Raw genomic sequence first — 15,721 nt, forward strand, 5'->3', positions numbered from 1 at the left:
AAGGGGTTCCCATTATAACCCAACCACGTAAGGAACGCAAAATCCGGGAACATAACACCGATATGAAGGAAACTAGGGCGGCAAGAGTGGAACAAAACACTAGGCGAGAGGCCGAGCCTTCCACCCTTTACCAAGTATATAGATGCATTAAGATAACCTGGCAATATAATGATGTCCCAACAAGTAAATAATGTTCCAACAAGGAACGGTCTCCAATCTTCACCTGCAACTAGCAACGCTATAAGAGGGGCTGAGCAAAGCGGTATCGTAGCCAATCAACTGTTTGCTATGACAAGGTGGGTTAGAGGTTTTGATATGGCAATTTGGGAGGCTTGAAAGCAAGTGGTAGGCATCGTAGCATTGGCATAGCAAAAGAGCGAGCAATCTAGCATAGCAAAGATAGTAGTGATTTCGAGGGTATGATCATCTTGCCTGCAAAGTTGTCAGAGTTGACTGGATCCTCGAAAGCAAACTCAACGGGCTCCTCGTTAGCGAACTCGTCTCCCGGCTCTACCCAAACAATACAAACAAGTAACAAGGACACAATCAACCACGCGCAAGGATCAAACAATATGATGCAAGGATGGTATGCTATGCGGGATGCATATGCAAGATCTGACAAAGGATGCATGAACCTGGCCTCAACTTGGGAATCCAAGTGTGCCATTGGAAAGATGAGATGAAATCGCTTGAAAACGATATAAAGAACGCCGGAATCGGAGTTACGGTTTGGAAATGGTAAGCAATTCAAATATGACACCGGTCTGCAATTTACAGCAAGTAGCCATCTAAATGCAATGAGATGAGCATGCTACAGCACCTAAACATGACAACACAATACATGGCAGGGATGCATTCATGATGCTTAACAAAAGTCTAGCACTGAGCTACGGCCAATTCATCCATTAACAGGGTCAAACAAGCATGGAAAAAATGCATATGGCAAACAGATCTCAGACTTAGTGAAAATAACACTTGTCTGGAATTTCAGATCAGGTAGCACTCTTCGGAGCAACAAAACTACATGTTACAGGACCTGAACATGGCAAATTAAAGCATGGCATGGAGCTACTTAAAGAGCTTAACAAAAGTCTCTTAGTGACCTTGAGACAAAAGGGATCAGAAAATACAATTGCAAGCATGTGAACATAGCGAAAGCATAATCAGTTTTCAGACTTAGTGAAAACTGGAGCATGCTGAAAACAGATATCAAGTAGGCATGTTTACGAGCTCGATGCACTCACTATGGATCAATTCATGATAATCTAAGCATACACCCATCAAGAATACACAAAATACAAGCTAGACATGGCAAGATCAATAACATAGCATGCATGGATCAACTACAACATCATCGACAAAATCGCTAACAAGTAGACAATCTGCCCAGATTCACAAAGTAGCAAAAGTAGAGCTCGATTGACTCAAGATAGGGTGCTCCATAATTGCAAACAAAGACATGAATGGATAGAGCACTACAAGATTAATAAAACATCCTTACTGATCATCCTCAAAAGAGGCACAGATCACTAGGAAACAACATGAACATATGGCCATATGAGATAAACAGCTCAAGGACTTAGTGGAAATGCTAAGTCCCTGAAATCGGAATTACCAAGTGCCTCTCTTTGCAAGCTCGTGCTAGTCACCACACACATCACAAAAATACATGGGTTGCACCTCTGGAAAGATGACAAAACCCTTAACAAAACATATGCAGAGCTCATGGGCATAACATGCACACAAAAATCATGGCAAAAATGTCAAATATCTAAATGGAGTAGCAGATATGACAAATATCTCAAGTAGCACTCTTCTAACAGCATTTCGGGCATCAAGATGAACTCAAATGAAAATGATGCAATGGAATGAAATGATGTACTCTCTGAGATGAACATTTTGATATGCTATATGCCAAAAACGGAGTTACGGATGCGGAGATACGACACGATGGACAGGAGCATATGGATCTGGGACTTTTGGGACTTAGAAGAAAAACCACCTCCCAGATCTAGGGTTTGCACGTGCCCCAAGGTTCACCGGGGTCTTGCCGGCGTCGATGGCCGTGCGGCAGCCGGAGTAGAGGGAGGAAGAGGAGGCCGAGGGGAGGAGAGGCCGGGGCGGCACTGGTGGTGGCGGGCGGCGCGGGACTGGAGCGGTGGCCGGGCGGGGCGGCCACGGCGTTGGTGGCGGTGGCCGGAGTGGCGGAGCCGCGGCGGAGGCGGCGGAGCACGGCGCCGGCTCGGGAGGAGAAGCGGAGCGGGCGCGGGCGGCGGCAGTCTGGGCCGGGGAGGGCCTCCCGCGGGCTCGGGCGGGCCTCGGGCGGCGGCGGTGATGTGGGGCTCGCCCAGCCACGTGGCGAGCGCGGGTTGGCGGCGGCAGAAGTGTCCGGCCCGGACGGACGTGTCCGGCCGGCGCGGAGACGATTTTTTTTAGGGTTTTGGACGAGGGGGATCCGAATTTTTCGAGGAGGACCTACTTATAGGCATAGAGGGAGCTAGGAGAGTTCAAATGAGGTGCGGTTTTCGGCCACGCGATCGTGATCGAACGATCTAGGTGATGGAGAAGGCTTAGGTGGGTTTTGGGAAACATTGGAGGGGTGTTGGGCTGCAACACACACGAGGCCTTTTCGGTCCCTCGGTTAACCATTGGAGTATCAAACGAAGTCCAAATGATACGAAACTTAACAGGCGGTCTACCGATAGTAAACCAAGGCCGCTTGGCAAGTCTCGGTCCAATCCGGAAATGTTTAATTCCCACACATGAGAGAAAGGTAGAAATGACCACCGGAGGGGAACGAAGCGCCGGAATGCAAAACGGACAACGGGGAAAATGCTCGAATGCATGAGAAGAACATGTATGCAAATGCAATGCACATGATGACATGATATGAGATGCATGACAACGACCACAACACACGGAGACAAAGACCCGAACCCGAGAAAATATAATAACTTAACGCCGGAAACGGCAAGAGTTGGAGTACAAATTGGAAAAGTCATATCCGGGGTGTTACAGCAGAAGATCTAAGGCCACTCAGGATGGCAATGGTCAGGCGTTCACTCTGTAGTCTTAAGGGTCATTTATATCACTTTAATGCTGACGTTACCAGTAACGTCCCCTCTTTATGTACATTGAACCCTTGTAACGTGGGCTGGCTGGGGTCCTGGCGCACTCTATATAAGCCACCCCCCTCGACTGGCACAAGGGTTCGCACCCCCTGTAACTTCACGCGTAATCCAATCGACCGAGCCTCCGGGCACCGAGACGTAGGGTTGTTACTTCCACCGCGAAGGTCCTGAACTCGTACATCTTGCGTGCACAATCTCACCGTAGCTAGGATCTTGCCTCTACATTCCTACCCCCCTACTTTACTGTCAGACTTAGAACCATGACAGGCCTAGGATTAAAATTACCTCTATAAGCATTGTTGTTGAAATTATTTCGAGAGATAAAATTCACATCTATGGCATCACTATTTTGCTCAATCAAAGTAGACAAAGGCATATCATTAAGATCAATAGGAGCACTTCTACTAGCAACCAATTTCACAAGAGCATCAACTTTTTCACTCAAAGAAGAAATTTCTTGAACTGAATTAACTTTTTTACTGGTAGGAGCTCTTTCAGTATGCCATTGCGAATAATTTACCATAATATTATCAAGAAATTTGGTAGCTTCACCCAAAGTAATTTCCATAAAAGTACCACCCGCGGTGGAATCTAAAAGATTACGAGAAACAAAATTCAATCCCGCATAAAAAATCGTGTGATCTTCCAAAGATTTAACCCATGAGTTGGGCAATTCCTTAGCATCATTTTCATCCTTTCCCAAGATTGTGCAACATGCTCATGTTCAAGTTGCTTGAAATTCATGATCTGGATTCTAAGGGAAATAATTTTTGCGGGAGAAAAATACTTAGTGATAAAAGCATCTTTGCACTTATTCCAAGAATCGATACTATTGTGAGGCAAAGAAGAGAACCAAATTTTTTGTAGAATCACGCAAGGAAAACGGAAATAAGTTCATCTTGACCACATCATTGTCCACATCTTTTTTCTTTTGTATATCGCATAATTCCACGAAGGTATTAAGATGGAACGCATCATCCTCATTAGGAGTACCAGAAAATTGGTCTTTCATAACAAGATTCAGCAAAGCAGTATTAATATCACAAGTCTCCGCACTAGTGGCGGGAGGAGCAAGCGGAGTGCCCATAAAATCATTGTTGTTGGCATTTGAGAAATCACATAACTTGGTGTTCTCTTGAGTCATGATGACTACACAACAAGATTGCACTCAAAAAGGATCCGGCAAGAAAACGGCAAACGAAAAAGAGAGGCGAATAAAGCGGCAAATTTTTGTGAAGTGGGGGAGAGGCAAATGAGAGGCAGATGGAAAATAATGTAAATTGCAAGGAGATGAGATTTGTGATTAAGAACCTGGTATATGTTGAAGCTCCTCCCCGGCAACGGCGCCAGAAATTCCTTTTGATGTCGTCTGAAGCTACGTCGGTTTTTCCCCAAAGAGGAAGGGATGATGCAGCACAACGTCGGTAGGTATTTCCCTCAGATATGAAACCAAGGTTATCGAACCAGAAGGAGAACCAAGCAACACAACGTAAACAGCCCCTGCACACAAATAACAACACCTCGCAACCCGACGTGTTAAAGGGGTTGTCAATCCCTTTCAGGTAACGGCGCTTGAAATGACATGTGGACGGGAGAAAGTTGTAAATATTGATAGATCGAACGCCAAATAAAATAAATTGCAGCAAGGTATTTTTGGGTTTTTGGTTTAATAGATCTAAAAATAAAAGCAAATAAAAAGTAAATCGTGAAGGCAAATATATGAGAAAGAAGACCCGGGGCCCGTAGGTTTCACTAGTGGCTTCTCTCAAGAAAAGTAGCAAACGGTGGGTGAACAAATTACTGTTCGGCAATTGATAGAACCTCAAATAATTATGACGATATCCAGGCAATGATCATTACATAGGCATCACGTCCAAGATTAGTAGACTGACTCCTGCCTGCATCTACTACTATTACTCCACACATCGACCGCTATCCAGCATGCATCTAGTGTATTAAGTTCATGGAACAACGGAGTAATGCAATAAGAACGATGACATGATGTAGACGAGATCCATTTATCTATGGCGGTAGATATAGATCCCATCTTTTTATCCTTAGTAGCAACGATACATACGTGTCGGTTCCCCTTCTGTCACTGGGATCGAGCACCGTAAGATCGAACCCACTACTGGGCACCTCTTCCCATTGCAAGATAAATAGATCAAGTTGGCTAAACAAACCCAAATATCGGAGAGAAATATGAGGCTATAAGAGATCATGCATAAAAGAGATCAAAGAAACTCAAATACTTTCATGGATATAAAAAGATAGATCTGATCATAAACTCAAAGTTCATCGATCCCAACAAACACACCGCAAAAGAGTTACATCATATGGATCTCCAAGAGACCATTGTATTGAGAATCAAGAGAGAGAGAGATGAAGCCATCTAGCTGCTAACTACGAACCCGAAGGTCTACAAAGAACTACTCACGCATCATCGGAGAGGCACCAATGGAGGTGGTGAACCCCATCCGAGATGGTGCCTAGATTGGATCTGGTGGTTCTGGACTCTGCGGCGGCTGGATGAATATTTCGTCGACTCCCCTAGGGTTTTGGGAATATTGGGGTATTTATAGAGCAAAGAGGCAGTCCGATGGCACCCGAGGTGGGCACAGCCCACTAGGGCGCGCCTGGGCCTCCTGGCGCGCCTGGTGGGTTATCCCCTCCTCAAGCCTCCCCCAGGTGCTACCAGGGCCCAACATCTTCCTTTTGGTCCATAAAAAATCTCCGTAAAGTTTTGTGGCAGTTGGACTCTGTTTGATATTGATTTTCTGCGATGAAAAAACATGGAAAGAAACAGCAACTGACACTTGGCACTATGTCAATAGGTTAGTACCAAAAAATGATATAAAATGACTATAAAATGATTATAAAACATCCAAGATTGATAATAAAACAGCATGGAACAATCAAAAATTATAGATACATTGGAGACGTATCACCCTTAGTCCAGGACACCGTCAGGGGGAGGCCAAGTAAGAAGAAGAAGGAGGGGGTCTCTCCCAGTGGCGCCAGAACGCCGCCGGGGGAATCATCGTGTGACGACGATATACTCCAACAACCCCATCATCTCCCTCAACACCTCCATCACCTTCCCTCATCTATTATCAGCGGCCCACTCTCCCGCAACCCGCTGTACCCCCTACTTGAACATGGTGCTTTATGCTATATATTATTATCTAATGATGAGCCATCCTATGATGTTTGAGTAGATTCTTTTTGTCCCATGGGTTGATTGATGATCTTAATTGGCTTGAGTTGCATGTTTTATTTTGGTGTTGTCCTATGATGCCTTCCGTGCTGCGCACACATGGGGGATTCCCATTGTAGGGTGTTGCAATATGTTCATGATTTGCTAATGCTGGGTTGCGGGGGTGACAGCAGCCTAAACCCAAGAAAGGGGATTGTTGTCTATGGGATTAAAGTCATGGTTGGGTTTTACCTTAATGATCTTTAGTAGTTGCGGATGCTTGCTAGAGTTCCAATCATAAGTGCATATGATCCAATTACGAAAAGTATGTTAGCCCATGCCTCTCGCTCGTATAAAAATATGATAATGATTACCGATCTTGTTCTCAATTGCCTAGGACAATCTCGCAAATCCTACCACCACTATTCCACACTCGTTATACTAACTTAATTGTTCTTTTATTAAAGCAACACCTAAATTTTATGAGGGCAACAGATTCGATGCAGGCCAGCGGGCCAAACCTGGCGTATCTATCGAACACAATCGAGTGTACTCGACGCATCTTCTTGAAAAATCGCTAGGGTGGTCATTTTTCGCCTACAATCATATTCAATTCAATCTTATTTATGGGAATGAAAAAACAATAAATAGTTTGCCTAGCTACTCTATTACATTTGGTTTTTGCACCAAAGGCACAAAGGATCATCGTATCCTATCCCATATACCTAAATAGTTTATCCCCACTAACTTCCATTTTCTCAACATGCAAATATGCCACCTCATCATGCCACATGCATGAGAAAACACTTATATTAACATGCATTATGCATGTTACTCATATTCAATTTCCAATAACTTCAATTCTCTCAACATGCATCTATGCCACCTGGCCATGCCATCATGCAAGGGAAAACACCCATATCAACATGCACTATGCATGCTACTCATATCAAGAAATATTCTACAACTATAGAATAATCAAATGCAATAAAGTTTATTTTAGTTTCAGTTCACATATTGTTAGTCTAAATACTAATGTTCCATACACCCAATTCTCACTGAAATAGTTGAGACATATTCCCGCCACAATGCGCGGGTATAATCTCTAGTTTTGCATATGGTTGGGACAAAAAAACTTCAAATAGTTCACCTAACTTTTTGGCTGCAATTGGTCTTTGCGGCAAGGACGCAACGGGTCATCTAGTCTTACTCTAAAATAAAAAAGAACTCCAGTCCAGGGGTGACTCGAGTGGAACAAAACATCGATCCCCATAAGCGCGGCCTCTCACCGTTGCCTTTATACTACATAACGTCTACAATTTCTCAAGAAGCGTAACATAATGAATCAGAGCCATGTTCAACTACCCATATGCACAATAAACTACTGCAAGGCAGATTGAACATGGATTCTAAATCAATAAGCAAGGCATGCTGGGATAAGTAAACCAAGGGAATATATATCAGGGAACAAAATCGGGCCATGACATGAATAGGCATCGAGCACCACTGAAAGCATTGTCAAAATAGCGGTAAATAGCATGGAGTACATTAAAAATGGATAAACATGCATGACCATGACTAGATTCTATGCACTTCCCTAATCAATTGGGATATCAAGTTTGTAGTTTTCTGACTAAAAATGAATTAATTATGATTTATGCATGCTTTAAATGATGAAATCAATTTTAATCAAGTGAGTGAAATTTAAAGTGTTCAAAAGTGCAAACTAATGACTATTTTGAAAATTACTCATTTTTATGAACATGACACATCAATAACTCGTCATTTTGGGAGTTATAGCTGAAGTAATATGAATTCCAGAAGTTTTTGAAGTGAAACTCATTTTTGTGCCATGGCAGATTTGCAAATTGGTGTCATGGGGGAGCCAACAACGAAATTGGTTGCACCGACAACGTTTTTCTGAATGCTTGCTTTCCATAGGAAATCCGGCGCATTTTGCCTCCACCGCATGTACGCTAGTGTGATGTGTTGAACATTTGTTGAATGATTACCGTCAATGGGTCCACATGTCGTGCCAGTAAATAACCAGGGTTAGCATTAAACTTAAACAACTGCTAAGATAATGGTCAAAGGATCTGGGTATTATAGGGCTCGGTTAAACCAAAAGGTATGCAAGGCAAGAGGGAGAGAGGGGGTGCTGGATCTGGATCAGGGAGACGTCTCTGGAGACAATGAGAGACTACTGCAACTAGTTCTTTCTCATATCCCAACAAATAATCTTGCTATCCTGGTAGTAGCACCTTCAAAAGACATCCTCATTTGTAATTTCGGTCAGCTTGACTGATCAGTTTGCCACAAGAATGGATAGGGAAACAATTCCTGACAGGAACAGGGTTAACCGTTCAATTCGCAGATTAAAAAATAACAGCCCAGAGGGCAATGACACATACATATAAAATTTCCTAGGTTGAAGCAAGAAAGGTGTAGTTTATGACTAGCTGCAGCCAAACAACATACTCACATATCCCTTCCAATCCCTCTCACTCTGAAGAACCTCGGTACGTGTTGATCTTGCCAGCTCCAGGGTTAAAAATAGCAAGAATAACAAGAGCTCCTAGTAGTATCAGCATCATCCCCAGTGAGTTCATCAGCATCGCTTCTGTGGAGAAGCGCCCGATCATTTTTGCACTCTGCATGAAGATTGACTTCTCCAGAAGTCCAGTCACGCTTGTGGCGATGGCAAGAACATAGAGAAATACACCCAAGAACACATGCCAGGGGAGCAGGGACGCTCTGTCGCTTCTAGATCCTCCAGGGTACCAGAAGGTCAAAAATCCAGCAGCCCACTGTGGAGATTCCATGAGAGGAGGAGAATAAGTTATATAAGACCTCTTTATCTCTAAACAATTTAATAACAAAAACATCATGACTGCACATGAGATACCATCTCTTCTCTACCTGCAAGCTGAAGATGATGATGCAAGAAAGGCCCAACCAGGAGTGGAGTGTGTACAAGTGGTCAATTTCTTTTTCATCGTGGAACTTCCAGACAGCCCAGAGGCCAACTAGACTCAAAAACATGGCAAGGAACTGCAACGTAATGTGTACTAACTTCTTCAGTTTCTTGGTTCCTGGCACTGTCTTGTACGCCAAAAGAGCTGCATGAAGCACCATATCAACAAGAATTTATAAGATGTATACCCGATACAAATTAAATAACTGAATTCAACTCTAATGGTCTGGTCCCCAAACCTGGTCTTGGGGTTGTATCTGCTAGGTGTCAATTCAGATTTTACTATTCAAACAAATGAGACTACTTACTTTGGAGTTTCAGTCTATCCGAATCTGGCTACGAGTTGGATTGGGTTTCAGACATAAATAGGTAAAGTATGCTATTAGTTTTGCTTTGCGGTGTTTCCCTATATTTCTGAAGTATACTATTGTGACGAGTTGGGTGAACCAAACTTGGTTAGAATCATTTCCAGCATGCCGAGAATCCATATCATTAGCTACATAACATACTTTCTACATATAATTAACCAAGATATAAGATACAATGACAGCTTAGTCTAGTTGGAATACTATGGAATGATATGTATTTCATACATCTAAAATATTATGCACATGCCAGAAATAGCCAAAGCAACACATTTGGCATGAAATTGAGTGAGTCCATACAAAAAATTATATGCCACAATAACAAGGCCGTTCTGAAACTAAAGTGTTTTCGTCGATATCACTGACCTTCAGCATTCAGGACTACCAATCCAATCAGCATTAGCACAGGGTGTACCTGAAAAGATGCACATTAGTATCACAAGAAGATGAGATCACTATACACAATAATAATATCTACTGAACATAATTATAATAACCAACTTTGGTATTGCATGCAAAACCACAAACGCATAAACAATATGGTTGGTTATTGGTTGACAAAGTGACATGTTACAAGACTGGCTGTCGCGGCAGTGTTGCTGACAAATGGCATGCACTGAATCCTTGTCTGATGGTCTTAATAGACAAACATGAGTACATGACTGAAATAATCCAAATTTCATTCTGAGTGCACAGATAATGTGCACAACTACACATAGATGTGTACAAATGCAGCTATAGGATGTATGTTCCCTCCCACCCAATATCCCATGTGGAGAATTACTACGTGAAACGCAAGCAGCAGCACAAAAATATAAGAAGAATTCTAGTACCAACCGATTTGTAAAATCAATCCCTCAAAAGACATATCACCCTGTTTTCCTGAAATCTTGTCATTTAAAGCTTATTGTTGAGATTAATGAATTGTCAAATGACACACAAAAGATATGTGACACAGAGGTAAACCCTACACTCAAGCACCCACCATTGCATGTCAAAATCCACAATCTTTTTTTCACGGAAAGGCTGATGTTTCAAAATGGAATGAACCGGAAACATTCCCCTTTTTTTGCTCAGAGACTTGTCCATCAGATCACATGGCATGCAGCACTTCCCATGTAACACTCCTAAAATGATGGATGATCTGGCTGCATGAATTTGAGAAGTGAAGTACACAAAGAGTAATTTTTTCCAAGCAGATGTTTTCTTGTCTATTTCTCAGTTGAATATCAACTGATAAAAACAATGTTTCAAAAGAATTCCGACTTGCCATTCTACACACGGACGTTCAAATTTTCAGTCATTCATTATGCAAGTGTAAGCCCTGCACATCCCAAACACCACAAATACTATCCAAAAAATTGCTAATTTCTACCTAAAGGGTTAGAAACTAAGTCTTAGTGACCACTAGTCATAAATGAACCTATTGTTCCAATCATAGTGCCACATCCCCGTCCACCGTCCTGACGTAGACAGACATCAGAGGCTTACCCTCTTCAATCGTTCCTCTCTCTTCTCTACCAACTCTCATCCCCTACTTCAAATCCCTTAGCTGCATGCGGTTCACCTGTGAGATCCATAGCTGGTGCCTCACAATTGGTATTAGTCGCCACGATTGGTTCCGTCTGCCTCGCTAATCCTCTCGATAGAACGGTAAAATTCCACGATGAAGGGTGTGGAATTGCTTCAGTGAATCCACCCAAAATCACAAGCAGGGTTTGTTTGATGTAAAGACACGTTGCAACAGCGCCGTCGAAGGCTGCCGCTCCCACGGCTTGGACCAGTTAGCCATCGCTACTATGGGGGAAAGCACCGACCAACTTTAGTCATCCACGGCGACACTGCTCACCAAGTTTGACCACATGACCACTAAACTCAGCAATTTTGGTAAGAAACTCATCACCACCCAGGAGAGCATGGATGAGATTCGTGATAAGAAAGCAATGCTCAAGGCAACGCTGGCAACGTCCACGGCAGCTCCCATACTCACGACGACCCAAGCGGCTCCTTTATGACGATTGGGTGGTCCCTCGTTTGGCGAATCAGTGGTTGCCATTACTGGAGATGCCAGATGGAGTGCCACCATGTACCGGGTTCATCACGGCGCCAGGCTCACCTCAAGATGGAGTCGAAACATGCCACGTCGATGTTCCGGGGCGCGGGCAAGTTTAGAGCGTGAGCGACCATGGGAGCATCAGCTCGAGCGGGATCGACCATGAGATCACGACCACAATCACTGTGTCAAGTTGCCGAAGCACGACTTTCCTCGGTTCTCCGGTGACAACCCCCGTATGTGGATTGATCTCGCTCACGCTTACTTTGACATGTGTCAAGTTCCTACTCATCAATGGGTGTCTATCACAACCTTGTATTTGGATGGTGGGTGTCTTCCACAACCTTGTATTTCGATGGCCATGTGGCACTGTTGTGGAAGGCATTCAAACGGCGCCACCGAGCTTGACCTTGGGAGGAATTCAATTTTGCTACTCCCTCCGATCCATATTACTTGTCGCTCAGTTTAGGCAAACACATTCAGTTGTGGAATACAGAACAGCTTTCGAGTCAGCAATAGACCACCTGATCGCTTTTGATCCCACTCTTAACACAAAAGTTTTTTGTGTCCCAGTTTGTTCTCAGCCTCAAGGATTATATCAGGGCTGCAGTCTGATTTCAGACATCTACGAGTGTAACGCGTGCCGTGGAGCTTGCTCGGATTCAGGAAGAATAGCTGGACTCACACAGCCCTCGTGCACGCACTTGGCCAAGCAAATGCAACAGGTAGCTCCGTAGCTGTTCCCAATACTGTAGCCCCTGTTCCTCCTCGGTGGCAACAACGCAAGACAACTGATGATTTTGTTAGAATCGCTAGCTTCTATAGCTGTCACCCAGGACTCTCACTAAAGAGATGTGCTTTGCTTCACACAGAAAGAGCTGCTACTAGTGGGATACTTTATTTGCTACAAGCCTGCCTACAGTAACCACCATTGCTACAGTAGTATGGCTCATAGCTAGTTCATCTACTGCACAACTCATACCCAAGTAGATGAAAACTCATATAAAGTTAGGATAACTATTGAGTGATGACGTATGCCATGACATCATATTCTTCTTGGCTAAAGTTTCATAATGTCCCTCAACATCCAACTCAATTTGACCTCTTCCTTCTCATGCATGTTATCCTGGGATCGTCTTCGTCTTTTCGTACTGCATGATCATAGCTACCACATACGACATCCCCTTTGACGAATTCACACACATTTTCTCGTGGACACAACTAACACGAGAACTCTGTTCTTGTGGACACAACAAGACCAACTTGGAGTACAAGACAAGGCAGGATCAAATCCTAGTCTATCCTATACTTCCTAATAATCGATCTAGACTCTACCCCGATCCTCGATTTGGGTTGACGACCCCAGGTCACCGGAAGCGGGACCAACCGGCGTTCCAGGCTACTTCCCAATCCAAAAAAAATTAAGTCTTAACCCGATTGAAAGAAATTAACAAAGTTTCACCACAACACAAAGTAGAATAAAGTCACACAAAACCACACGGAAAAGAAGCGGTGAAAAGGAGAAGCTTTTCACCAAGTTCCAATGGTGATTTGCTGCTGGAAATTAAAACAGCCCTTGATCACATACTCGATACTCAGTAGTCAATACGAGATCACCCCAAACCTTGAATTACCCACCATCCTAAATCCCACCATCAACAAAAACTCTCACGTTGCTACTTTTGCAGGGTTCAGATGCCTTTGGACTGGTTTTGGTGGGTTGGTCCGTACATAATAGTGGAATCTAAACCCCTCAATCCTGATCTCAGGATCGAGTAATAAAACTTTTCCCCACTAGGCGGCAGCAAGATCAACAGGTGATCCGTGGCCCGAAACGAGATATGCAACAGAATAGAAGGGAAAGAAGAGATGTTTTTTCTCGATTACGTTGAAGATGAGGAGCTTGTCTTTCTCGGCGGAGAGCGCCATACCGCCGCGGAAGTGGACGGCCCAGACGAGGATGACCGCTGCCGCGGCCACGCCAAGCAGCCGTACGAGGCCGAACAACGGGAACCTCACCGCGGGTACCGCCGCCATCGCCTCGGTCGGCAAGATCGAGCGCGTACAGGGAAGGACGATTAGGGAAGCTAGAGCAAAGACGCCGATCTGTGCAAGTCATCTTGCGAAGCGGACGAGAGTGAGTGTTCACGGGCTTCAGCAGAGAACGTTTTCATAACTATATAGGCGTATTTATGGAAGGAGCTTTCAGTTTAGCTATACCCTTTTTTTCTTTCACGGGTGATAGGCGTGGGTCAACCGGCTCAAATTTCGACTGGTCGTGAAGCAGCCACCCAATTCGGCTTTCTTGAACCGTATCATTGCTTTGTTCTCCTTAGGCCTCGTTCGGTTGAGGTGGTTTTTCAAGGAAAATGGCAGGGTTTGAGAGGGATTAGATCCTTTACAAGTCAAAATTCTCTTCAATCTATTCCAATCCCTTTGGAAGGAGGATTAAACGAACAAGGCCTTATTGAGTATAATGTTTATTAAGAAAGACGAGATAGACTAGAATTTGTTCTGGCTTGTCTTGTACTTCAAATAGATTACTGTACTCTTATATATATGCCCATGAGACTCAAACAATACAATGAACTATTCCACCAATCCATTTTTTCCTTCTAACATGATATCTATCGCAAGTCGATCTTAAACATTAGCCGCCGCCGCTTTCGCACGCGCCGCCCCCGGGGCGGTCGGCCTCCATCACCGCTGTCGGGGGCCGCGCCGCCCGTACCTAGGATGCGTCCGCCGGTCGTGTTAACCGGCTGCCCTAGAGAGTCTTTTCCCTGAGTCTTGCTTCAGGGTTTTCTCTCTCCCGCCGATCATCTTGATCGCGCGGTTCTTTTTGGTTTTCCGATCTATTCTTGATCGTTTTGTGTCGCACATCGCCGCCGTCGATCCCGGGCGCCTCTTGATAGAGGCAAAGGTGTCCCGTCTTTCGATGAGATGGTGGCTATCGTTTTGGAGGAAGTCGACTTTGACGATCCGACTACGAACGTGCGAGGACGTCGCGCCTTAGCAATCGCTAAACCAACTCCGAGAGGTTATTGACCACGCAGGAGCACGATCAACCTGACCACGAAGGCCTGTTTCTTGCAGGCAAACGAAGAACAAGGAAGAAACTGAGATTGCAATCTGGATATTGCGAATATAAGAGGAAAGCTTTATTGATCAAGGTGGGGTCCTGTGACGCCTTTGTCTGGTTGTTGAACAAAATGAAGTACGCGAAGTTGCAGCTATGGCGAACTTTAATCTAAACAAAACTCAAAGTCTAAGCGACGCCCTAAGGGTTATATATATGGAGGAAGATTGGGGAATTTTGTGGCCCTTGGAGGAGGGGTCCGAAACCTACCCTAACTCTTGTTTTCCCACACATACGGACTCTAAAAATAGCCTAACTTAAGTATTTTGAAAATACATGGGCCTGGCCCAATAAGGTGACGCAGCACCTAGAATAGCCTTTGGACGAAATTTATGAAGTGGCATCTTGTATATTTTGTCCAAGACTTCATGCACTCCTTATGATGGCTTCAAAGTCCTGAAATCATCACGTGTAACTCCGTTCTCGATCCCCTTGCGCATGCCATCATCTCCATGCTTAGTCTTGCTCCAGTGTTCATCCCTCTTATCCAAGCTAGGCCCTTCATTTATAAGCAAAACAAATGTATCCAATTTAGGCAGCATCATATTCTCATAAACATTAGAATCATTACCAAGAAACAAAAGTACCTGATAATTTAATTGGCGTGCGCGAGCTCTAGTAATTGGTCCAGTACGTATAGCAGCTAGGGATGTGGCTGTAACAATGGTATTGATGTCCTCATCATCCCCCCTTCTTGAAATGAAGTCGTCCTCGACGAAAGCTCATCTTCCTCATCCAAATAAGGCTTCAAATCTGCAATGTTAAAAGTGGGACTAACCCCAAAATCTACAGGCAGCTCAAGTTTATATGCATTATCATTTGTTTTCTCTAACACCTTAAAAGGACCATCAGCACGTGGCATT

General features: G+C 44.1%; 1 protein-coding gene across 2 annotated transcripts; it reads right to left on the minus strand.

The window, feature by feature from the left end:
* Positions 1-8,528: 8,528 nt before the first annotated feature.
* Positions 8,529-13,847, minus strand: LOC119328807 (probable transmembrane ascorbate ferrireductase 2). 2 transcript variants are annotated; one of them, XM_037601789.1, is made up of 5 exons: positions 13,607-13,847; positions 10,033-10,081; positions 9,247-9,446; positions 8,810-9,134; positions 8,529-8,667 (listed from the first exon to the last, which is right to left on the minus strand). In XM_037601789.1, exons 1-4 carry the CDS (start codon positions 13,754-13,756, stop codon positions 8,829-8,831), a joined length of 705 nt encoding a protein of 234 aa, XP_037457686.1. In that variant the 5' UTR covers positions 13,757-13,847; the 3' UTR covers positions 8,529-8,667; positions 8,810-8,828. The 2 variants fall into 2 exon arrangements, with proteins under 2 accessions (XP_037457686.1, XP_037457685.1); XM_037601788.1 differs by having other exon boundaries at positions 8,583-9,134.
* Between the last annotated feature and the right edge of the window lie 1,874 nt (positions 13,848-15,721).

The sequence above is a fragment of the Triticum dicoccoides genome, chromosome 7A, assembly GCF_002162155.2.
Source record: "Triticum dicoccoides isolate Atlit2015 ecotype Zavitan chromosome 7A, WEW_v2.0, whole genome shotgun sequence".
Lineage (NCBI taxonomy): Eukaryota > Viridiplantae > Streptophyta > Magnoliopsida > Poales > Poaceae > Triticum > Triticum dicoccoides.